At 50.3% G+C, this 25,022-nt stretch overlaps 4 protein-coding genes across 4 annotated transcripts; 3 read left to right on the top strand and 1 right to left on the bottom strand.

Moving 5' to 3' along the window:
- Positions 1 to 60: 60 nt before the first annotated feature.
- CABS01_07255 (uncharacterized protein) lies at positions 61 to 3,172 on the bottom strand (the record flags this gene model as incomplete). Its single annotated transcript, XM_060540618.1, has 5 exons — positions 61 to 1,016; positions 1,069 to 1,464; positions 1,515 to 2,519; positions 2,573 to 2,865; positions 2,928 to 3,172. Coding segments are annotated over 5 exons (2,895 nt in total), but the record flags the coding sequence as incomplete, so codon positions are not given.
- Positions 3,173 to 14,512: 11,340 nt separating this feature from the next.
- On the top strand, positions 14,513 to 15,350 carry CABS01_07254 (uncharacterized protein; the record flags this gene model as incomplete). Its single annotated transcript, XM_060540617.1, has 4 exons — positions 14,513 to 14,515; positions 14,614 to 14,649; positions 14,765 to 14,794; positions 15,168 to 15,350. The coding sequence occupies 4 exons, from the start codon at positions 14,513 to 14,515 to the stop codon at positions 15,348 to 15,350; spliced, it is 252 nt and encodes an 83-aa protein (XP_060403502.1).
- Positions 15,351 to 20,174: 4,824 nt separating this feature from the next.
- On the top strand, positions 20,175 to 20,439 carry CABS01_07253 (uncharacterized protein; the record flags this gene model as incomplete). Its single annotated transcript, XM_060540616.1, has 2 exons — positions 20,175 to 20,308; positions 20,415 to 20,439. The coding sequence occupies 2 exons, from the start codon at positions 20,175 to 20,177 to the stop codon at positions 20,437 to 20,439; spliced, it is 159 nt and encodes a 52-aa protein (XP_060403501.1).
- A 461-nt stretch (positions 20,440 to 20,900) lies between these two features.
- On the top strand, positions 20,901 to 23,417 carry CABS01_07252 (uncharacterized protein; the record flags this gene model as incomplete). Its single annotated transcript, XM_060540615.1, has 7 exons — positions 20,901 to 21,389; positions 21,470 to 21,534; positions 21,622 to 21,754; positions 21,820 to 22,347; positions 22,429 to 22,800; positions 22,878 to 22,997; positions 23,376 to 23,417. The coding sequence occupies 7 exons, from the start codon at positions 20,901 to 20,903 to the stop codon at positions 23,415 to 23,417; spliced, it is 1,749 nt and encodes a 582-aa protein (XP_060403500.1).
- Positions 23,418 to 25,022: the final 1,605 nt, after the last annotated feature.

The following is a 25,022-nucleotide window of genomic DNA, read 5'->3' as shown; positions in this document are numbered from 1 at the left end:
ATCCAACCACAAATACACCAAAACGCCACGCTACATTTAAGTTTGGCCAAAAACAAACCCCTAATACAAAACACGAGGCACCCAAAACGGCGCCTTCTCAAGCTCAACCTCGATCCGGTTCTTGGCATTCAACTCGGCCCCCTCGTCAGAACACCCGACAACCTTGCTACAGTGCTCCACCTCCTGCTTGCTCACCCCCGCCGCGTCGCGCGGGATCCAAATCACCGGCGTCGGCGACGCCATCTCGGGCGGCCAGTACGCCCGACGGGCGTAATCCGCGGGGTACGTCTCGGTCGGATCGGGCAGGTCGACGGGGATGGTGCGCCGGAGGGTGGAGAAGTCGTCAAAGACGCCCGGGTGGAGCCAGCGGAGGACAAAGTTGGGGTCCGGGTCCGGGGCGGGGTCGATCCAGTGCATTATGTAGCCTATGGGACCCGCGAGACCGTACTGTTCGGCCGTGGCTTGCATTTTCTTGGCGACGGCGCCGGCGGACCAGTCTTGGACGGAGGCCATGAGGCCTGATGCGCCTTCGATGCCTCGGGTGCCGTTGACTTCGTGTGTCGGGCCTTCGTTCTCCTCGCCTGGGTCGAAAAAGTCTGGGTACGCGGCGGTGATGTCGGCGTCGGTGAGGAAGTCGTCTTGCGGGTAGTCTGGGGCGACGAAGCCGCCGTCGAGCTCTTCCATCTCGAGCGCGAGGGCGCGGGGGATGTTGTAGAGTAAGGGGAAGATTGCTTCCCGGAGGGAGATGTGGACGAGGGCCGTGAAGATGAGGAAGCCGATCATGAGGACCATGGGGATATAGGCTGCGCGGAGGGCGAAGAGGCCGACGAGGCAGATTGTGGCGAGGTAGAGGCCGACAAGGAGGTGCATCAGAGCGCGGGGGTATACGAGGCCGCGGGTGTCGATGGAGGCGTCGCTGACGTAGAGGAGGTTGTATTTGTAGACTAGGTAGATGCAGTAGAGGCCGGCGGCGGCGAAGCCGAGAACGACGGGCGCGATGCAGGAGTAGCTGATGGCTAGGAAGGTCAGTATCGAAGAATGGTAGGCGAAGAGTACAGCGATGCTTACCGATGACGCCCATGTTTGTGAAGACGGGGAAGACGGCACCCCAGTGCACGGGTCGCTCCCTGTGCCAGATCCTGAATAGTCCACGAGGGTTATCAAAGCCCTTTGCCATGACGTGATGGCGGAAGATGTCGAATGCTCGCAGCAGAGACGCAGCACCGACAGCTAGGCACTGGATGAGGATGTATGATATGTAAAAGTTGGAGGACTTGGGCAAGTTGTCGGCCAGCAGGTCCTTTGCTGAAAGAGGGTCTTTCAGGACTTGTGTAAGAGCCGCCGATGCAGCGGATGTAAGAGTCGTGATCAGGAAGACCTGAACTACTTGGAACGCAAAATAGGCGTGTTGTACGAAGAGTTCGATCAGGGAGAGCGAGGGAACGCCGGCAACCCTGGCGCAACCTGTGCAAAAGTCAGCAGGGTGATTAAAGGGGTCGAAATGTGCTACTCACCTCGCAGCATCCAAGGCACGATGGCCATGAGGAACGACAAGGCCAACGCGGGCAGCAAACCACTGATGATACCGGTGACCGGGTCAGGCAGCTTCGTGATCCATGCCAGGAAGGGGAATGTTTCTGACAGGAACTTGATGTTGGAGATGGTTCCGACGATGGCGGACGGGATAGACCAGAATACAATAGCGGCCGTGATGAACGCACGCGTCAAGAAGTCCCTAGCGATGCGCTCGAACCACCGCATCCGAAGGGAGCTCCAGACCACTTCGTCTGGGCGAATACCGATATACCGCGGCGACATGTGCAGCGGGCGGTTGTGCGCCAGGGTCTGGTACGCCCGCTCGGCATCAGCCTGGGAGGAGAACTCGACAAAGGCTGTAGGTAGTCGACGACCCTCGCCCTTGAGGAAGCCTCGTCGCAGCTTGTTGATCTGGTGCGTGAGAGCCTTAATCCTCAGGCGCGTCCATTTAATCGTATCGACTCGGCGGAAGAAGTTGGCCAGGGGTCGGTGGTACGGACGTTCGCTGGCCCCGATCCACTGTGCGGCGACGGAGCCGTTGACGTCGGGCAGGGCGGTGTTCTCTTGGTGCGGGTATCCTTTCTCGGGGTCGTCGGACCGTTCCGAGCTTCCGCTCGATGGCGGGCTGGAGACGGTTTCAGGGAGAACCGGTAGAGCGGCGGCAATCGCCTTGAGTTGCTTGTTCCTCCGTTTGTTGGCCATCTTGATCAGGCGAATCTCGGCCTTTTCCAACCGCATCGCCGTCTCGTCTCGCTCCTTGACGAGCCTTTCCAAGTCGCTCGTGTCTCGTGGGATCCAGACGTTCTTGACGGTGTCGCCAAACAACTTTCGCATACGGGCGGCATCTTGGTATTTGGGCGGGACACAGCCGAACATGACCGTCCGGGAAGACAGCCGCTTGGAGTAGTAGGGTGATAGTAGGTAGGCATGGCGAAGATTGATGTAGTATATGCATTCACGGTAGATTGTGAAGAGGATAAAGCCTGAAGGGAGGGTTAGCATACCGCAACCATCGTATGGAATAGGGGGCGCCTACCGAAGAAGACCCACGCAATGATTGCGTGGGCAAAGAGCATTTTGGAGTTCTGGACATTGCCTATGGTGATGCGGTCCAGTTGTGATAGACCACCGGTGCCGGTAGCATGGATAGTCATTAATGTTGGCCATGTCATGCAAATACCAACGAAGCAGATCATAGTAAGTATCCTCAGATACCGAAGGAAGAGGAAGGCATCTAGTGAGGAGCGATTCAGGATTTCCGTATCCGGAACCGTCCAGAACGGCTTCACCCAGTTGAGCCATCCTTTTGGAAGCTGTACGCTTTGCTCGCTGTCGTGAAATCAGCATGCTGTACGGATCACTATACGGGTAACGATGGGGTGATGACATACTGAGAGAAAAAGTCTCTAAGAATAGTGCGTGGGGAGTAGACGCGGAGACTCCTTCGACGCAGGGCCCAGAAGATGAGCAGACATACGACAGTGTAGATGAGCACGGGGACGAGGGTGCTGACGAGCGACATCAACGAAGACGAGTCAGAACCGACGTTCAGTTTGCTGACGGTTCCGCCGCCCGTCGAGTTATCGCGGGCGGAACCAACGCGGCCATCACCATCACTGCCATCGCCGTTGAGCGACTATTCACACACACGTACAGTTAGTTTGGGGGAGGCCTCAAAAAGCTGCTCACGGGAGTGACGGGATGGAGTGGTTGGGAGGATGTCTTACAATTTCCACCATTGCAGCTGAAACTGCACAACATGTCTTTGGGCGCTCAGGTACCCGATCCGTTTAGTTGAAGCGAAGCCGGCTGAATGGGCGGGGATCGTGGGATTGATATTGGTAGAATACGGAGTACGGAGTTGGAACCGGCGTGATGCCGACTTGTCAGGGTCAGACGATGGAGTTCTCTGGGCGTGGGGACGTCGTCTCGTTAAAACCTGCACCCGGCAGGATAAGCAGACTACGGTCTGACCCCCGCGGACTTGCAGACCTAGCGCTGCGGGCGATCAATTAGATCATTGACGGGGGCTGGCCGTTTTGCCGTTGGGCTGGCGTGTGTGCGTGTGTGGTGCTTGGGATGGGATGGGATGTGGCCGCCTACTGCTGGCCCGGTAGGGATTGGCGTGGGCTCTTTTGCGATGGGAGATGCTGATCCCTCTCAATACCAAGACTTTGGCAGCGAAGCGAACTTAGCGACGGGAAGCGATCTATGTTAGGCGTCGCGCAGACCGACAGTTTTGCGAAGCCCTCGGGAGGGACCCTGTCGGAATGGCGGCTGGGAAGATAGGAAATGTGATAATATTGATGGGTGTCGCTGACTGATGGATTGACGAGTTCGGACGAGCGCGATGACAATTGACAGCTCAGGGCTCAGGCAGCGGGAAGCCAAAGAAGAAAACGTGCGCCCCAAAGGGGAATGGCTGACTTGGTGTTTCTCAGTCGTTCCTCAGTCCTTTGGCTCCCACGCTCCTCTCAATTGGTCCTTCGGTGATCCCCTGGGCGGCCCCACTCCACGGCCAAAGGACGGTGCGGGCCCAGACCCACTTGTGGCAGCTTCCGTCGCCACCAGCCATTGGCTGCCTCCGAGGATTGTGCCCCTCCGCTCTGTGATTGGCCCAATGAGATAAACGCTAAGATTGATTGCCTTTCAAGCGGGTCCTCCAGGGAGAAACATTTCCCCACGGTCCCGGAACAGGGGTCCCGCGTACCTTTTGCGGTACTGGAAGTCTCCACTTTGCTGACGGCTGACGGCATCCATGCACCCGACCCGAGAAAGCTTTGATTACGAAATCCTCTGCTCCTTTCCACCTTTGGTTTCCCAAGCGAAGAATCTTGCGGCCGAGGTTCGCCGAGAGCGAAGTTAACAAAGACAAACTGGGAAGCCTTGCCCACATACCCGGGCAAAATTCAGACATCTCTCTAGACTGCAGAACCAAACAGAAAAGAAAAACCAAGTTTTTTGGCCCCCATGCCCCTTTCGGAGGTTACAATTGAGAGTCCACTACAGCTGAACTTTAATTCTTGGCCCAGCACTGGCCCGGCACGCGCAAGTGCGGAGCTGGCTCCGATTTCTTCTCATCGACGCAAATGGACACTGATCGACGATATCTTCTTTCAACGCTCAGCTGAACTCTTTTTCGTTCAACCGTGTCATTCGCCTGAGTACCGCAGATGAGACCGACCTAACGACCGCTCGGATCCACCCTACACATTCTTCAACCACCCAGACACATACACTAGACTCAACGTAGCCTTGGTAGACGTACGAATAGAGCCGCCTGCCGCAACTTCACAAGAAACAAGCCGTGCCAAGTTAGGTACTACACACCGCGAGTCAGCAAGACTAGTCCAGCTCTCGCACTGATCTGCCACATCTCTCTCTGATTCTGCAAGTGATTGGCGTCGCCCTATATGCAAGGGAGACACGGATATTGTCTCCAGCCTTGGGCAGACGATCTTGGACCATGCCACGTGATGATGCCTTGTCGGGATGAAGCTTTGACGTCTGACAGACTACGTAGTACGAGTCCACACGACAAAGACCAGGAAAACCTGGTATTGGGGCCGCCGTTCACTCGCCGTTCCCTCGGCGACACGCCTCACGGCCAGACCGAAGCAACTCGGGCTTTTGTTCAGAGACCATTCCCAACTAAAGACCGCGGAATCCACCCGGCATTTCTGATCGGGAATGTCTCACTACCTTCGGATACCAGGATCATGGGGTAAAGATAACAGCATCGCGGCCTGCTTCCTATTTGTCAGTGGGGACAACTTGAAAACTTGACCTCCTGCTTGAGGACTGATCCCGATCGTGTTCATGGGGTTGCTTGCGTGGCTAGGCTAGCATTGGCTGCCCTATCTGCAAACGGTGAGGTTGAAACGTGCTTAGCATGTTTACCCCACAGAGTAACGTTGCAACATCACTGGATAACTCTGAAATGAGGACATCTTACCGCATGGCGATGGCTGCATGACAGGGAGAATGCAGACATGTCCTCGGGTTGGGGACGGTTGGTGCGGTGTTGACAAAGTGCGGCTGGTCCAATGGCAACAGCCAGGATACCGAAGCATACCGATGTGAAGGGTTTCCAGGCCTTTCGCAGGCATCTTCAGAGCCATTTATTTCTCGCCTCTCTAAAAGGCCCGATACAACTGCATGAAGAAACATGCGGATGCTGGTTCAAGAGTAATATCTCGCCCACCCATGTTCCTCGCCTCATCGCACAGTGAACAGCCAGCTCTTCTTCGGATCATTTTGCAGCGAGATCTCCTGGTCCTGCATGGCCAGCTTCGAGATTCCTCACTCTTGAGCCCTGTTCATCTGGTGTAATTGTTCATCCAGCCAATGCCCTGTCGGCTAAATGTTTGGAATGAGGTCTCCAAGACTTCAGGCATTACCGTGTAATAAAGAAAGATAAGCCAAGTTCCGAAAGTGCTGGAAGTCTTACCACAAAGACACAACGTGGCACTTGAGACTTTGAGACGTGGCCATGAACTCTCGGCACTTGATCCCCTGTGAGGGCTATGGACAGAGGATAGAGAGAACATATTCCAGTTCATCTACGCTATGCTGCCTGCCATTTCACGTACTGTAAAAAGGCCGGATGCTGTAAATGAGAGAACAGCACTTTAGCATCTTCTGACAGTATTGGTTAAACTCGACCACAAGTTTATGTCTCGACATGTTTGTCGGCAAGCAGATATGATAGTATTCCTGAATAAGGGGGGCTTATGGCTTCCGCTCTCCTGAGAGAAGCTTTTGCTGCTTTGAAGAAAAGGGGTATTCGACCTGCCAATGAACTGGCTCGAATGGACTCTCCCTGCCGCCAAGCGAATGCGAGATCTTCAACTTTGGTGCACTTGTAGCCAATGAGAACTCTTCAGAGCCGAGGGCCTTTTTCAGTGGTGGCCGTTAGCTTCTTCAAAGTTCACAGCAAGGCAATGCCGCGCCGGGTGGGCGGGAGTTGGCTATCTGGTCAAGTGTCTCGGCAGCCCCTGAAGGCGCGCCGTGGAGTACGCAGGCCGATGAGGTGATAAGCTGGGGCTTCATGATTTAACGCAGCTAACGTGTGTTAATGTTATTGTAATATTGATTGTTTTCATTCAGTGGAAAGAGTACCTATGACGAAGTCCCATGGACCCGAGGAAGGCTTTCTCCATACGCACGAAAGGTAAGTAGATCAACTGCAGCTGCGGAAGGTCTCCGCCAGTTAGAGGCAACTCAAAGTCTCACATCCCATCGGAGAAATCGTCTCAATAGCGATAGCTTACCTAGTAGATGGGCATCTCTCGAGCAACAGCAAGGGAAAAATGGCTCGATATAATTGTCAAGTGTCTAGACTCTACTTGTCCAGGCTTTTGTGTTCTGGCCCTTTCGTACATCTCTGGACAAGCTTGACTGATTAGGGAATCGTCTGCTCAAGAATTCATATTCACCTTGCACACGTGTCTTAAACATTGATTGCGCTTCTCAGGTTATCATCAAGAAGATTATCAACAGTTCAGATAGCCTTAACTACATCACCGCAAATTGCGTAGACTTGTCAAGTTCTCCTGGTAGCAAGACAGTAGGTGCATAATATGCCCAGACAAGATCGCCATTCCTGCATCAAGCTGATGAAATTTGCAAGGACCTGCATCTGAGATAGACTAAGGGTGCCACTTACTGCATCTCATCAAGCCTTGTCGCTACTGACCTGCTTCTGTCGATGCGCGATCCTCCCACAACACCATTTGCAGCTCTATACCATCCCGAACCCGAATTCTGTGTACCAGATAGGCTCTCTCATAAGCCTGTGTTCGTGAGTCGTGACGCGTTTGCCTGGCGCCGGGAATCTCCTAAACTAGCCCGACTAGCTTCTCTTTAGCAGGACACGCCATGGTACGTGTCTCAACCCGCTTTTTGCAACATCACTAGCATCTTACTAAAGTAGGTTCTTTCTTGGCATCGGATGATGGATCGTCGAGAGGAGTAGAACTGTGCAGAACTAAGTGGGACGCTTGTCAAAGAGACTTGAAGACTTGAAAGTAGGTTCGAAATGGTGTCTGGGGAAGGTGCCCGGTCGTGCCGGTCTGGATCTTGAGATTTAGCAGCCGAAGGGATGGTTCGCTCATCCGTATGTCTAGCCTCGTTGCGCAGTGAAACGGAAAGTTCTTCTGCGGGTGAAACTCGTAGCACAGTGAGAATTTGGTTCCTTGATCTTGACTATCTGTCTATTGTACTGTACCGCTCTTCCAGTTGATGACTCGGCTCTACATACAGGAGACCTTTCAATACATCCTCTCAACTAGGTGAAGAATTGTCCCGCTGCTTTATTCACGCCGAGATGCTCTTGTGCGTGCTGCCGCCGTCGCTATTTCTACCATGTGCTGCCTCATTCTTGCTACATTCCCCAAAGAACGTTTGCTGAGGATCTGGTGAAAGGGTCAATTGTACCATAGGCAGTAGCGACTAGCAAGGTGGTCACAAGCCTGGTAGGCATACAGTTATGTCCCTCACTTACCTTCGTGCGTCAATTCACAATCTATTGCAATGTGCTGCCACAGTGATCACAGTCAAACGGTGCATCGACATGGAACCAAAAGGTTTTAGCGTTATCGTCTTCCATCCGAGGCAAGCATGAAGGATGAGCAATGAGAGTTATCGGTTTCATGTTCCCAGTCCTTTACACCTGGCAAGAACAGGGTAGAGAACGAATGAACACATCCCCTGACGTTTTCTGAAAGTGTCGATCGGGGACGGCCTATTCCACGACCTACTTGCTCATGAAGGGCAGTAAGAGCGAATCATGAATACGAGAGGTGACTTTAATGCTACTACCTTATCGAGAACTGGAATCCGGGGTTTATGAACAGTCGATTGCTTCGCTTCTTTGGAGACTTGCTCGCCGCCGGGAGTGCCAGATACCTCGGGCCGGCCACGCTGTCACAGTGAATACCTGTGGTAGGTCGTTATTTCCAAGGCACCTCTCTGCGCCATTGGCCGAGGCACCTCTGTCAAGGCTCGCAGAAAACAATACCACGTCTCTACGTTCGGGTGCCAGATGTAGGACGGACTAGCATGATTACCCACTGAAGGTTTCTCCGACGGAAGATTCGGAATAATGAGGGCTAGAGGCCTTGGAGACAACTATTCACTTGACGTGCTATGAAAATTGAGTCAAGAGAGGACCGCTCAGAATCCTTTGCCCCTGTTGAGATCGTAGCTGGTCTTGAACCTTGAATAACTAGAGATAAGCAGTCTTGATTGACGTAACAGCCGGCTAGATATGCTCGTTACCAGTGCCAGACGTTTGTTCATCTTCCGGCGTTCTGGAACTACCTTAAGATGGTAGCACAGAAGCGCCGTTCATTACGGTACAAGAATGTAGATGCCAAGGTTCGTCAGCTCATCCGGGACAACTGCCAGTCAGTGTCCAACTTTGTGGTCTTCACAGACTTTCATATCACTTTTGATTTCTTTGAGGAGGTAACTCCCCATGATCGCCAGATTGACTTCGTCACATACCCATAGATGAGAGAAGTTCCACGTATCTCAAGTTATCCGGTGATGGTGACATTCACATATCATCTGCAACGCAGGGACTTGGACGATCCCCACAGCCAAGAGCAATTCCACGTCATCCACCTGCGCATGGGTGAGGCTAAGTCAGTACTTCCTAGTTCCGCACGCCAAGTTGTGAAGGGAATACTTTCTGTCACATCATTTGAACTCATTAACTCGAGTTGACGTGCTTCGTGACATGCATTCAGGTTATAACTATGGGAGAGTTTCTATGCCCACCATGACTGCGCGGCACGGCTCTCCTGAACGCCGGACTTTTGGCTCAGCTTCAGCATTTGAGAAGGATGTCGAACCAAGAGAGGATTTCGAGGCAACATGACGCCACTCTAGGCCTCTGTCTTGAAGCCAAGCAACATCGTCCCACTCATTTGATACGTCGATGGTTCTGTTATACCCAAATTTTGCCTCAATGCAGCAATAAGGAGCGAGGAATCTTCCCTCAGATTCGTGTTAGTTGAAGCTAGCTTAACTTTATTGTCAACCTGTGTTCTGTGTTCTTGAGTAGACGATCGGTATTCTGCTTGGTTGTCGCGCACAGAACCGAAGTGCCCCTGGGCCTGAGCGTGTCTTCTCTTGTTCGTGACTAATAAGCAAGTAATCATCAACTCGAACATAAAGAATTGAGAACTGTAGACTTCAATTTATCTGTCATAATGAACATGAAGTTGCTGTGATATTTGATCTAGGTAGGACAACGCTAGCGACCTGCTTGCATGACCTGGGGGACAGACGAACTCAAGTCATCCATTTGGCCCTCTTTGGGGAAGACACGCCATGTTACATATCTCAACCCATTTTGATGGCCCAGATAGCCTGTATAGCTTCTTCTAGGCGTCCTGTAATGGGCCGTTAAGGTATGGGCATTAAATTTACCTCACTTCGTGCCCTTGGTATCATGATGTGGGATTGCTCGCTTGGAGTTCGGTATGGGGAAGGTATTGAGCATGGGTGAATTACGATACCAGAAGCCTGGGTCGAAACGTTTGTACTGATTTCCCGGACAATAAGACCTCGTGCTGTCTTGCCCTAGTGGAAACCATTCCGAGAATAGTGTGCCGTAGCTCAAGTTCTGCCGGATTCATGCTCAACCGTGACCCATCACAGGCTGTGATAGGGAGTGACGTACCTGCGGATTGCTAGAAGTAATCATAGCCGTCGTATGAAGCCCTTGAGAATAATCAAGACTTCACGTTGCAATAAAAAGACTGCTCTGACTAAACGGTATCTTTAACTGCCCAAAATTTAAGAGAATTACCTTGAAGCTACGTGTGACAACAAAGTTTGAACCTCGCCTGAAAGTCTAGTTTGGCTAAGTAAAGTCGCGTGAGGTAGTAGAGCTGTCACCACTCTGTCCTTTAGATCTCTTGGCCTGCCATGATGAGCGCTTTACGCCCCAGCCAGCACCCTGCGACGTCGTATTTTTGACCACCCAGGATACCCTGGAATTCTTGAGCGGACCTAATTTCTATCCCTCAGTGGTAGAAATTGACTTCTAGTTTAGATGAATCCAAACAATTGAGGTATTGAAACAGTTCATTCACCATATATTTGTTGCCGACAGACAAGCAAGTTCCTTACGCTTTTCGTTTTGGTCGACTCGAAGAGGTAGGAGCCTTGAGAGAAAGAGTGCTATGGTCGAGATCATGGAACCTGAATGCATTTACTTCCAGAAGGACTTCAGTTTCCCTGAAGGCTAGTTCCTCGTGATCTCATAACATTTGTCTTGTACGTGTCTACATGGAGAGAAGAGGATGGGAACAACACCTGACGCACTATAATTAAGGGGGTGACCGCACGCTTCTGTGATCTCAGCGAATCGGTGAACAAATAGGAAGATCTTATCTTGCGATCTTTTCAACAATGAAGTCACATGCCCTGGGTTCATCCTGGAGCTTCCGGAGTGGTGAAATCCTGATCGAAGGGGTACTGAGCTAAGGTACCCTCAATGGGCTAACGCCCAAGGCTGTTGTCTGTACTCAACGCGTATTATGAAGTCTTTGAAATTCTCTGATTGATTATGATAAAAAATAAGCCGTATGGTCCAAACTTTTATTTAGCGAGTCAAAGTCAGGCTGTGGACGATGGGCCGGGCTCAACCGTTACGACATCGGAAGACGATCCAGTTTTTTTTCGAAGGGACTCGATGCTGCTACTTACTAGACTACTTATAGCTCATCAAGGCAAGTGTATTGCTCGAAAGAAGATATGAACGCTGGAAAAAAAACAAGGCTGCACTTCAACTTGATTTAACACACGACACAATCGCAGGAGAGGGTGCTTGTGTCGCACACGGCTCGTGGGATTGGTATCCCTCAATCTCTGTCCATCTATTAATTAGTCGCTGCTTTTCATTTATGCTATCCCGGGCATCCGACTGTGCTAATCGGCCAAACTCAGAGCTGAATTGCCCATATTTTCAATGGTGGTATTCCTACTGTAAAACTTGCAAAATCGCCATAATTTAACCGAGTCCCTGCTTCGTACCAAAATCAAAAGCGCATAACGTAAATACCCAATTACTACAGATCTACCCAAAGCCAATTCCGTCATAAACAATGGAAAACCCTGAGCTTCACCACATCATAAGCAGGGAGCCGCAATAGCGTAAAACAAAGCCAATTGCAAAGCTCTCAACCAGTGCGATGCCGGCAGTCAGTTGCCAATAGTCCTAACAGGTTGTCAGGCTTTTCTGGCTGATCCACGAAACATACTTCTATGGAGCTGAAGGGGATCTACTAGAGTGAGATGCAGTGGCGTGCGTGGTCATGAAGAGAGACGGAATACAGGCGGTGTTTCGCTGCGGGCGAATGGACCGATGTGGCAGGTCGAAGCGAGAATCATCACTAAAGCTACGATGTTCTCGCCCATTGATCAAGCTGTTTGGGGGTAATTGGTCCAGGTGTGAGTAAACACATCGAGGTGGCCAAGGTCGTAACCAGAGTACTGGTTTGTAGAGCATCGTGAAGAACGATGACGCCTACGAAAAGATCACATGGGTTCGGACTGCTGCGCGTGTCATTCATTCGGGGCGAAGCTTTTCCTGCAGCCTGCAGCCTCAGTGTACGGGCACGATGCGCAAATGTGAGAGGTGAGAGAGGCGGTGGAGTCGATTAGAGGAGCGCGGTCGATCTGTCTAGGCAACTATGATCGCCATTTAGAAGAAGCTTTTTCTGTGGTGCCATCCCACGATAGTGGTGTTCGTTTGTCGTGTTGTTGCTACTGGTAATTTTCCATGGCGATTGGCGTTACCGATATCGGGCAGGTCTGCCGTAAGATCCTCATGAATGTGCTTGAGGCACTGAAGACTGAAGTGGTATACTACGAATGATGCGCGCGGATGTTAATGTCTGACATGTATCATTCTGAGGTGCCACAGCTACTGAGAGATTGGCATAGCCGCACGGCATTTGGTCTCAACTCCATGTATGGAATCTTGTGATAGGACCCTCCCAGCTCTTGCTGCTTGACGGCTTCTTGTGAGGAATCTGGTGCATTCGGGTTGGGAAGTACTGTAAGGAAGGTAGCTATAGTCATCAAATGGCCTGCAGCAAAAAGGCCACCAGCAGACAAGGGTTTAATGACTACCTATGGATGCGTCGTCAACGCCCTGCTGGTCAAAATGCACAATCAGGCCTGGGACTCAGGGTGGCACGTGGCTAGGTATCACTCGCGAGTCGCCGGAATCAAAGTGCTCAAGTCTCAAGATGTGATTCGATCTGTAAGATACCTAAGTCATGAGAAAGCTTGGTTTTCACGCAGAGTGACCATTGGAGCCACGACATCGGGCGGAATGCTCAAAGACGTGGCGGTTGGTGGTGATCGGGCGTGTCGGGTAAGCGCGAAGCTGAGGCGAACTAGCTACGTGCTAGCTTAACGTCGTTTGGCAGAAATGAACCGCCGTGTCAAGGGAGGCGACGATTTTCTCATTTTGACCATGCACGACCTCCTGTTGGGAGAAAATGCTGAGATGGGGTTCCCTCTTCCCCTTCTCGTCCTTTGTCTCATCTCGAGAAAACTCCTATCATTCACAAAAGTAAGTCAAGGAACGAGTGCGCAACACGCCTTACAGATACGTACCATAAATACCTATCTACATGTGGTACTTGAGGCAACCATGCAGACATTAGGCTACGTGGCTACCTACTGAGAACTGAAATGGCAATGCCGCAAGCCACCAGGAACCCCTGTACCGCTCACCGGCTTACCGGTCATGGCAGCATCAATCAATCTGAGAGCAACCCGTGGGAGTGTGGTTTGATCTGTACGTCCATGAATTCCCCCCTGACCCCTAAAGCATAGAGGCGCAGACATTGCCAATTCCTATAAGCCTTCCCCGATTTCGCGCGCGAATATCAAACGTCGCATAATTAAGTACGGAAATCTGGATGCGATCCTCGTGTAAGCAGACAACAAGGCTGAGAATCTGGCCTAGGTGACCCAAACGAAAGTTAACCGGTAGTAGCATGCCCGGTATCTCCGCGTTCCACTCTTCAGTATGTAGAAAGAGGAAAGCAGAGAGAGCAAATACGATGTCTTTAATCCGGGTTAGCTTCTATGATCTCTGTGCTGAAAACCACCCGAAACTGGGAGACTGGGGGAAGTACTGAAAAAAGAAAAGAAAAGAAAAGAGGGAAGTAAGAGGGAAGTGCATGTGCTGACGCCATCTAGCATTCCAAAAAGGTGGGATAGCATGTCACCCTCGATTCTGTCTTGTAAGCTTTTACGGCTGTGCAAACCCGTTATCTTAGTACGATTGCCGGTCCAGCATCCACTTTCCTGTTTTGATTGCTCGGACACAGAAGTTGTTCCAAAACAATACTTCGTAGAAAAATAGAAGTATATTCGAGCAGCTTAGTGACCAAGGATTGAGCTCAACAATCTGCCCCACCGGACCATGGAACACCCAACCTTGTGTTTGATGCAGTCTTTGTCAGGTGATCAAAGATCCATTGCCATCTTCTCCTGAATCGTACAATCTCGTTCTAATGTTTCGACACACAAAAACACCCTACGCGTTGTGACAGGCCATCGCCTTCTCGTGATACACTCTTCGATACATCTGGATTCCTGGCAAAGGTCCAGCATTGTATATCAGTACCCTATTAGTCGCCTCGAAGAGTGGGCGGAGCGGACGCCTGGCCAATCCTCGCCGCATCCTCCACACCACCCAACCGCTCAAGCCCGCATGTTCACCGCCATCGACGCCTAACATAGTCAGGCCGCCCTGATCTTGCTGGCCGAATTGTCCGTCTGATCATTTGCATGATCTCCAGACACACCATACCTTCTGCAAAGATAATCCAATAGCGACTGCAGAAGGGTGTTGTAGAGGGGCTGGACCGTGGGCGACGGTAGATCCTTGGTTGTCTTCAAAGGGGAAGCTTGGAGAGGGACCCATTACGTCCTAAACATGGTACATAATGCGCCCTTCTGTCTATGTTCCCAACTCCCAACCCATGAACTCTCTCATAAATCAACCTTTCAGCCGCTGACGAGCCGTCCCACCACTAGCCGCCGCGCAAAAAGTATGCCTTCCGCTGGACCTGCGTGCGTTATCCCTACATCTATCTCGTTGCTGCTTGCAGACTTCTCAATGCGAACTGCCTGAACGATAAATCTCTAAGATACATACTGATAGCAGTGACAGTGCTATTGCGGTCAGGGAGGCATGACTGTAGTGACTGATCCTTGCGTGAGTTGCGGATACCCCAGGTGTTCGCGCTGTCGAGTGGACAAACTGCAAATTCGACAACACTTTCACCGCGATACTGCCCGCGACGAACACACCCACAACGATCATACGTAATAGTGGGAAATGCGGAAAAGTTTTGAACTCCATTGCAAGATATTTGCATGGTACTGTATAAGAGAATGACCCGCGAAGTTCTAAGAACGCTTTGCACATCGAATTCCTGGCTGAACGAGAAATTTACAACAAGAAACGAATCGCGATAACGAACATCCGGGTCTCAAAGGCGGAAGACGAGATCGGAGAAAATAATAATAATACAAAAGATTACCGGGGGCTCAATACTGTATCATTCTTAATTCAAAAAGTTGCGGAGCGAGACGCCATCAAATGTCCCATCATCATAGTCGAAGTGATTAGAGCTGATGGAAACAACACCGATCTCAAGAACGGGAGATTAACAAACATGAAATTACACCAAGTGAAAACAGCCTCAAGCTACCCTCTCTCACTTCAGCCCCCGGATCACAAAACAGAATCGGTTGGACCGACAGAGTAAGCTACCCAAACCACTCAACGTGCGTGCGAGTCCCCAACAGAGTCGAGCAAGCTAGAGAATTCCCATGACTCCAGAGTTTTTCCAACAGAAGGAAACCTCCTAGGAAATGGTAGAATACTCCCTGGCTATACGCCAGCCTTCGAGATATGGAACAGGACCTGAAAGGCCCCGAAGAAGAAGACAATTCGCGCTCCTTGCTGACAAAAGACAATTAGGCCCCATACCAGTTCCGACTTGATATCTTCCTTGATATTCTCAATAGGATAACATTTCAGCAGTTGGAAGAAGATGGAGACGGGGTACCAGAAAACAGAGTAGCTCTCCTTATTGGCAGCAACAGCCTAGGCAGAAAACCGATATTCCGACCCTTTATTAGAGGCCTATCAGCAAGGCATTTATCGAGAGAGGCGATCAAAGAGCTGGTGTATGCCCTTTTGATTTCGACTTCCGAAAAGCAGTCGAAAAGTCGGATTTAACGCTTCCGAACATAGAGCTATGAACTCGATGATGGACCATCTACTGTGAGTTGTCGAGGCAGAACATAGATTGATATGAGTCAGGCAGACACATATACCCGTCTACGTCTCCGGATACTTACCTTATTTCTTCCAGCTACGTGGTTGACCTAGATCCTTCTTTTATTCTTGCTCTTCCTGGGTCCTCTCCGGAGTCTCTCGACAGGGAGATGACTGAGCGCATGCTCAACCACCCCTTAGCCAAGAGTGAAATTGTGATTTTCTTTTCGCCGTAGTGGTGGAATTCCATGTCTATGTTTGGCTTATGGGAATAACGTTTTGGGTAGATGAAAGGATTAAAGAGGGGTTTACTTCAACTTATCCTCCCAGTCAGAGCCTCAAGTACAACGGCAGAATCGAAGACCGACGATTGGAAAGAAAGGTGAAATGAGGACCCTCGAAGACCATCAATGGACATCGCGGTTACGAGAAGATTCACCGAGATGCCTATTGACGCCACGTCCTTTGACGTGATCTACTCAAGACACACAAGTGCAATTGTCACGGGTTCTGATCACATGCAGCATCGCAAGACCGGAGTGGGGTTTCTTGAGAGCTGGTAGGAAGACCTGCTTGACGACGAACCGCATCCCGACATAGTAGCCCGCTACGACAATAACAACGACAACGGGGCGGACTGATTCCCGACCCACTTTTTTTTTGGGGGGGGGGGGGGTGAGGGGTGGAGTCGATGCAATGAGGTCTCCGTGGAGCCTTGCAGCTATTTCATTCGTATTCTTCAGATCTGTCCTAACGGAATCCATATCGAATGGTAACTTCTATACTTGTCGTGGACAACTATCGTAGGTCGGAGTGATAATCTCAAACGGTCCGGGGTCAATAGCTGATATGAACTACAAATATCTCAACCACTCCTCACCTCAATGTAGCCGCGATCTTGAGCTGTGCTGGTATCATCGCTTTTATGCGGACAGGCTACAACTTTCTCTACGCTCTCTTCATTATTGTAGCTTCTATGGGGTCTATTGTAGTCTTCCTACTCCAGTTGCTGGAATCTGGCGCCACCCTATTCTAGCAGAGCTGACGACATTAGGAACACGTCTGCCCAAGCCTCCCACTGCTATCTTGGCAAGCCATCAAAAAATGCACTGTACCTCTTGCTTAGAATACCTGACGTAGGCACTCTTGGTGTCCACGGTTGGACTTTTCTCTTCCAAATCGACGTACATGGTGCCTTGGCTCATCTTGAAAGACAGGGGTCTAATAATCTTGGCCAATCAAAGCATGTCATCTGAACCTTAAATTCCTCCTGATTGTTATGCCCATAAGCCACGAGGCAGTTTGCCACAATTCGAGCACCTGCGCCACGATCATCGCAACTGGCAGTTGCCCGCCGGTCATAGTTACGGTACACAATGATTACATTTGCTCCATTGATCTAGAAAATCTCAATCGATACTTAGGATAGTTGGTTTGTGTGTTCACGTATGTTTTGCCAAATATGGGCATTTGCAATTGACATGAGTATTGCGTTTATTTTCAACTGGTTGATTGCAGCGCCAAACGGACTTGGGAAAGTCGGCATTACCAAGTTGAATTGAAGTAAGGTAAGGTAGGGTAGTCAGCTGAAAGCTTCAATTCACCAGCAGCGCCCTTGTTTTTCATGAAGGCTGGGTGCGAGTCTCGGCAACAGCACGACCAAAGTAGGGAGCCGGCATTTCTTCAGGTTGTAAGGCCATCTGGTTGATAGAAAATGGACTCTGCAAGAAGCTGGTCATGGGGCTGTCGAACGTCGATGCTTTCGATGAAATTGTTGGGGTCTTGTCAAACTGCTATCTTATCGGCAACATTGGCTGCTACCAATTGGACTTCTTGAGTTCTGGGTACCAAGAGCACGTTGCCGAGGTAGCAACAGAGCCAATGGAATCACTGTACTGCGTAAGTGAAGTACGAGGATGGTGTGCCGCGACGATGCGAATTCGGGGTGGATGAAACTTTGGTAATGGTGTTGCTCGACATGGGTGCGGCATCCGCATTTTTAGCCGACATCGTCGTGATGTTTTTTGCCATTGGTCACAGTACGTCGTGCAAAATTCATTGGGTATGATCGTTGGCGTCGTTGTGCGCCCCGCGGCGGGCAAATTGACCTGCATTTGGTGCGCCGCTTCGACCATCATTGACTTGGCGAGTTTATGTCTGATGACGCTGCCCATCTGGCAAAAACGGGTTGTTGAGCAATCGAGGCTACGGATTTGAGTGGCAGACGCACGTTCTAGGCCGGAAGCTCAGAACGGGAAATCCATCACGGAAACACCCTCCTGAGAAAAGCACCGCTAACAGTAGAGATGTCACATGGAATGCTGTCTCTCATTTCACTGGCTCGGGTGCCGAGTCTTCATTTGTGAATCGTGGCATGAGCCGATTGAGACGTTCGTGGTGCTACGCATCAACAGAGATATTTTCGGTGAGTTCTGATGAGTGTAGTGTCTAGGCAGTCGTTTCGCTCGTCATCGGTCGCCGGTTGGCGAAGCTCATCGCACGATGTTGTTTACTTGCTCGTCGAGTTCCGCAAGTGATGCAGCGCAACAATGGCGGTGAGACGCTCACACAGCCTCAGCGGTAGCTAGCAGGCCGAAGTCGGAGTGTTGTGTCTCACTAACTCAGTAAGACCAAGACACCGAAAAATTGACATGTTGTACCAAAAGCTGTGTTGCACTGGGGAAATGATTGATGCTGGTTGGCGGGACACCATTTGGACAGGATGTACGCTCAAGATGGACAACCATCGTCGCTATCTCAAGGTTGAGATAGAGGTGATATCCGAGAGTACATAGAGATAGGCTCAGGCCGGGTGGGTTCGGGTTAGGAGAGTGGCTGTGTGTCTACACTACGTTGTTTAAGGCGACGGCAGGCGGTTAGGCTAGGAGATATAAGCCAGGGTATCATTCGCGGAAATGATCTCGAAAGTGCAGAATTGGGCCGCTCCTGCTTCTCCAAAGGCCCCTGACCCAGCTCAAAACCGATCCAAAGAACTTCAGTCACATGCTGTCTATGACTTCATCGTATATCGTGTGCAAGTGCCATCAGTGAGAGGACAGTACTCTGTGTAGGAGTGCCCTTATTGGAGCCACAAATCCATGATGTTGTCGGGCGAAAGCTTCATAGTATAGCATCGGACAGCGGCCAGCGATCCATTTGCGAGGTTGCCCAAGGACAGGGTCAAACAACCTAACGAATCCACGCGCCGGCCCCTCCGAAGTCAAAGAGAACCTACGTTTGTACGGATGACCCATAATACGCAGTGAGTGGTTGGATGTACTCCGTATGGATCTCCCTGCCAACTTCTGCATATTATCCAAGCCTTCGGGACAGGTGGATCTTTCGGGAGTGGTTCTGTCACGTGCCATCCTCGTGGTTGGTGACAGAATGATGACTCGGTACCCAAGCCTGCGTTGAAGCTTCCTTTTGCACCTTCTCCCTTTAGGAACCCCCTCAACTGCTGCATCGTACTTTTCCGTCAATCCAGCATGACCTCTGCACCGGAACCACAACAGTGATTCGTGCTACCCTCATCTGATTTGAGCCGTCAACCTACCCGACTTGCGTCGTTATCTTCGCGACGGGCCTTGTGGGCCAGGCAACCACGCCAAGATTGCAAGCCAAATTGCCCTGGCGAGTCCCCGGGAAATTACCATTCTTTATTTCGCTGCAAACTTTCTTCTGCGCCATCAATTCCTACGTTTCAACTCCCAAGAGAACACCTATCTTCGCCTGACCGCACTGACCCGACTGTTGTCTCTTGCCATGCCTATCGAAATGTACATGTGTGGCAGGGTCCACCGGAACTCACCGTTTTCACGTGACTTATAGGGTGATCCGTCGTGTGGGGTGGTGTCTTACTCCGTCTTCCGTACCGGATCATGGATGTCTTGACCGACACCACGGGCTGCTGCATTCTTCTTTTTTTTTTTTTTTTTTTTTTTTGTACACCCTGGGATTTCTTTGTTGTGCCAATGGACGGCATTGTCCTCTTCAATTGGTCTCCCTAACGACCGTACGGTAGTTTTCCAACCAAAAAGGACATGCCCAGCCCAATCATTCCCACGACAGCATCCTCCACACCACCCTCCGCCTTAGTCCGCAAGTTCAGTCGAATCCCCATCGCTCGCCTCAGATCTCAACAGTGAACGTGATCAAGTTCGGTCTAGGGTTGCAACCTATATGCAGAGACGCCTTACGAGAGACAGCCTTTGAAGTAGGCTGGAGGGTTCCGGGAAGAGGCAAAGACAAGGGGACGTTGCTGCAGAAGACAAGTCATAAAGGGGCCCGCGTGAGCTCCATCGAAGCTATGGTACTTACTCCCGTCTTTCAACGTCCACCCGACTTGCAATCTAGCTCTTTGCAATTGCTATTCACCCGGCCACTGACGGCTCGTTCCACCAATAGCCACCACGAAAAAAATACGCCTTCGTTTGGACTTGCGTACGTATTGCATCTTGCCCTGCAGCTGGCTCAATCCATAGGAGGGCTGAACACGCGACTCACTTCTCAAGCATTACAAGACGCTAACGTTGTCTCTCGACCATAGTGTTATTGCGGCCAAGGCGGCATGACAGTCGTAGTCGATCCTTGTGTCAACTGCCGCTACCCACGCTGCTCCCGGTGTGCCGTCACCAGAGTCCACGTCCGCCATCACGACTGCAGGCATCCAGACCACTGTCATAATCAGAACACGACTTAGAAAGACAACTCTGCTGGACGAACACAATTTGTATCAAGAGTTGGGAATTGCCAGGAACGGCCCCAAAAAAAGCGATTTCATTGCAAGGATTCTGTACAACATATCACAAATACCCTGTCGAAGCGTGGCTAGGTCAAATATCGGGAGTTGGAAAGTTTTGAAGAAGACGAAATATCAATGGTGTAAACTCAGTCGTGGTTCAGCTTGAAGTGAGCATAAATCTCTTCACAATATTAGTCGTGGCTATGCCAGATTGGTCTCGGCAGACTGCGGCAAACCTAAGAATTATGATATTCTGACTCAATTTCAGGTGATCCATCATCAAACGTAGCAATGGGCGCGTCTACGGGACCGATCGTTTCGGCCTCAGCCTCGCCGCATCCATCTCCGTTGTTAGAGCCGAGAGACGCTCAACGCACGAACGAGAATGGGCAGGGGCAAGTTGGCGCATTTCTCTGGCCGCAAAGGTTCTTCACGCGGCAATCCATCTCTAGAAACTGGGAAAATTCACCATATATCACGGCAATTCTCAAAAATACGAATGTGCCTCTGACACTGGAAGAACCTGGGGAAGAGGACAACATCTTTTTCCTGCGGACGGAAGAGAATTGGGCAGCAGATAAATATCGCGTCGCCCCGCTTATCGCCTTCCTCCGGGGTGCAACGATAACAGAGCTTCAACATGGAGACATCAAAGACGTGAGAGGCAATGGAAATACTGCTATAATCATCGATGGCAACATTTCACATGGTAAAGGACGGTTCCGACCATACCTTGGTAGCTTATCACCACTCAGGCTATTGGAGGAGCTGCGAGCAAAGGTGAGTTCATTACAGCATCTTGAGATCTTCGGAGCTTGTAGCCTCTAGACATTGTGGGAACCAATTCTGACCAGTTGTAGCGCTACAACGAAAACCCTACTACTGCAGAAGAAGATGGTTTCATTGATGCTGAACGACGTCTTATGTGAGTGATATCAAGACTCAAGTGTAGGAACTATGAGGGAAAATTAAGATGCGTCAAACTTGCGAGAATGCTGATGGTTTACTGCAGCTATATTGTGGACCTGAGTCGTTGGAGTGTTCTTGCACTCGTTGGGTCCGCGCCAGAATCGCTCTATCGGCTTTTGGATGACTTTTTGCTCAACTATGTCTTGTCGAGGTCCTCCATTGGCGTCCATTTCTCGGTAAAAGCTTGGAGTCTTGGTCCGCTGACGTTCATTGTATTATTGCTAACTTCCTTCTTACCTAGACGGAGGGTCCTGAGACTTTTGCCTTGGAGTTTTCGCTCCCTTACTCGGTATGGCGTACGTCGAAGACCTTGATGCACGATCATCGATCCATCGATTCAGACAGGGAGCATCTGAGGTTCTCTGAAGATGTTACTTTCCTTCGAACCCTTTCCGGCTATCGGGCTGATGTTGAGGAAGTCGACGCTATCTACTCGAGTCACATCAGCTGCATCGTAACTGGTTATGATCAGTCTCGATGGACATGTATTCTGCTGTGTGAGGCCTGGTTCGAGGTTGAAATCATTGGATTGCCAACGCCCGACAGTATCGCACGCTACGAAGCTGAACTGCAAGATGTCGAGGAGTCAATGGGTGTGGTCAAGCTTTCGGACCCCATGTGTCGGGGAAAAGGCGATATGTCCAGCTCGACAGCCACATTGTGGCTACCTCGGTCGTATTTTCTTCGCGTCATGGAGATACGCCTGAGTCAGATACACAAAGAGTGGATGGGCGTATTCGATAACATCGAGAAGCAGATCAATGGCATCGTAAGTTCTTGACAAATTCGAACATAATGTCGATGCGCAAGAGCATGACTTATCTAGTAATCAAAATAATAACTGCTACAGACTGAGCGGCACCAGAATCTTCTACGAGAAATCCGCACGTTGGCTCGCGATATTCAAGCCACTCCAGCATTGATTAATGCGTTGGATGTCCTTGACGACTTTGAGGCGGGGATTCTAAGAGCGGAAAAGATAGTAAAGGGCCTGTCGCAGAAAATGGAAGACGTTGTTTCGAGCGGTGACTCATTCATGACAACGGACGTCAACTACTTTTTGAACACGGAAGGCCGAATAGGCGACGCACCAGATTGTATGCCTCATTTATCGCAAATTCGATGGATCTTCAATAAGCTTCGAAAGCTACGCCGGAGGCTCGGGGGTTTGGAAACATCATGCGAGGAAATGATTAAGGGCTGTTCGACTTCGAGAAAAGAGGTAAGATACCTTCACTGCTTTCGCACGATGCCATCGAAGGTGCGGGTGGACATCAAAAAGGCTGATGTTATGCCTAGACCTTGCTTCGCATCGAGCTGAACAGAGCCGTCGCTCCCCCTCCTCCTGCCTCGACTATAGCTGCCGTTGTTGCGCCGAAGCAGTCACTGGCAGTCGGAGCTGCGTCTTGGATGACAATCGTAAGTTCTGGCCACATGTTCGCTGTTTTCTCACCCTAACGTGATTTGGGAATAACTAATTGGCATTGGCTAGACCTCCCAACCGCTTGTCAATATAGCAGCTGTCTTTAGCTGCGACAACATCATTGGCTACGATCGTACACCTCGGAATTTTGTGATCTCTCTTGTGTGGATGTATCTAGGCATGGCAGCTCTCGTTCTCATTTGCATGGAACTGTCGAATGGTAGATGGATACGCTCCATTCGCGCCTACATTTCAACATCCAGCCACGAAGAGACGAACACAACTCCTCGTCAAATTAAACGAAGCCCTACTTTGACCATGAAGCTCATGGATTGGTGGCAAGGGAGTGGCTTCACTGAGCGCCCGTCTTTCAGAACGATAATTTCACAAGTGCCACCTCCGACGGCAAGGATTGAACTCACTGTTTTGAATTCCTTGGGTGCGCCCGACTGCAATGAGCAACATGATTGTCCGGGTGAGGTAGGTCCAATTGTTCCGGGTGCTGTTCATTTGAGGGCTGGGCCCTAGACAACGTTCCTATTACATAGTATACCTGCATGGATATGGCCTGCATGGATATGGCCTGCATGGGTATCACGGGCTCAGCTTCTACGTGTGTATCTGGGAAGCCCATCTTGAGATGGATCTCAGATTCTAAATCATTATTGTGCCGGCCTAGGGGGCACGAGTGGGGGATCTTTTAGATGATTACCCAGCTGATGGATGGATGGGGACTTAAAAAGACCTCGAGGTAAGCATCGTAGTTGAAGGAATTAGGCACGTACACCTTTCGCCTACTTTCGCTCACTTTTGTGTAGACAAGCGAGGGATAGTGACACGTAGCACCTTTCAAGTCTGACCTTGGCATCTTACGTGAACTTTGTACTTATAGTTATGTAGCGTGGGAATTCTAATCTTCAACACCTGATCCTTACAGAAGCAGAACCTCAGCCCGTTGACTGGGTGTCTCATTTGATGAGTGAAACAAAGAGGTCATGCATATACTTAGCACGCTTCAGAGAAGTGAAAGCCGGAAAGTCTGGATAGGACTTCAGATCATGATACTCTTCTACTATAACTGGCCCTCAAGGAGGATATCTGAGAGTTATCTAGGACAAATCGTTCTGGGACACATGGAGATTGTGTGAACATTAAGGGTTCTTGGTGCGTAAATCGGTACTCTACACATCGTGGTATGTAATTTTGAGCGGATGATAGTTATGTCGCTCGCAAGCCACACGGCGGGCGAAAGGGCGTCTCGACCGCAACTGAGCCAGTCACCAAGCCGGTATCACGCAAGGTAGAGCTCTAAACCGCAAATCTGACAGGATATCTTAGGATTAGATTGAAATGAAGGCAGAAGCTTGATGACGTATATGGCTGTGCTAAGATGATCTCGGCAATCTAGGTACGCCTATGTTGGATTACGAGGTAGAAAAGGGTCTAGGTAGACGGTTAAGTAGGGGAAGCAGGTAGGCGGTTTAGGCCCGTATAATGGACCCTTTTACTTACTTACTGGGTTCTGCCAGGTATATTTGTAAAGGGATTATGGGCTCTATTTACGAACTTCCCCTTTTGTTTACGTGTAAAATAGACCAACTCATTGAATTTATTGCGACCGAAAGGTCTGACCTGTCTATGTATATACCAACAATCTATTTTACACGTAGGCAGACCAGATAGACTGAGGTAATCGCGAATAAATCGCGAATACATTCTGAGGGAAGTTATAATGAGCATTAATGCTTAGTATTATTTTCGAATAAGTGAATGAGATCGGAGCACGCAACTTCGTCGGAGGACGATAATTGCTGGAAGGGCGTTTGGCTAGTCGAGATTCTGCTCGCCGCTCGAGATGCTTTGCCACCTAGATTATTGTTACTTAGCGTCGCCATCTGGCTTATGGGCAATAGTCTCAGACTAAGAAAGAGCAGTCTACGTAACCAAAGACTTGAACAGTGTAGACTGGATAGTGGCTATAACTAAGTATGTTCGTGCATTGCATGTGACCGAGTGAGGTG

This window comes from Colletotrichum abscissum (genome assembly GCF_030869225.1).
Source record: "Colletotrichum abscissum strain IMI 504890 chromosome Unknown Scaffold_15.1, whole genome shotgun sequence".
Lineage (NCBI taxonomy): Eukaryota > Fungi > Ascomycota > Sordariomycetes > Glomerellales > Glomerellaceae > Colletotrichum > Colletotrichum abscissum.
The sequence above is the reverse complement of the archived record's forward strand: the minus strand, read 5'-3'. Positions and strand labels throughout refer to the sequence as shown.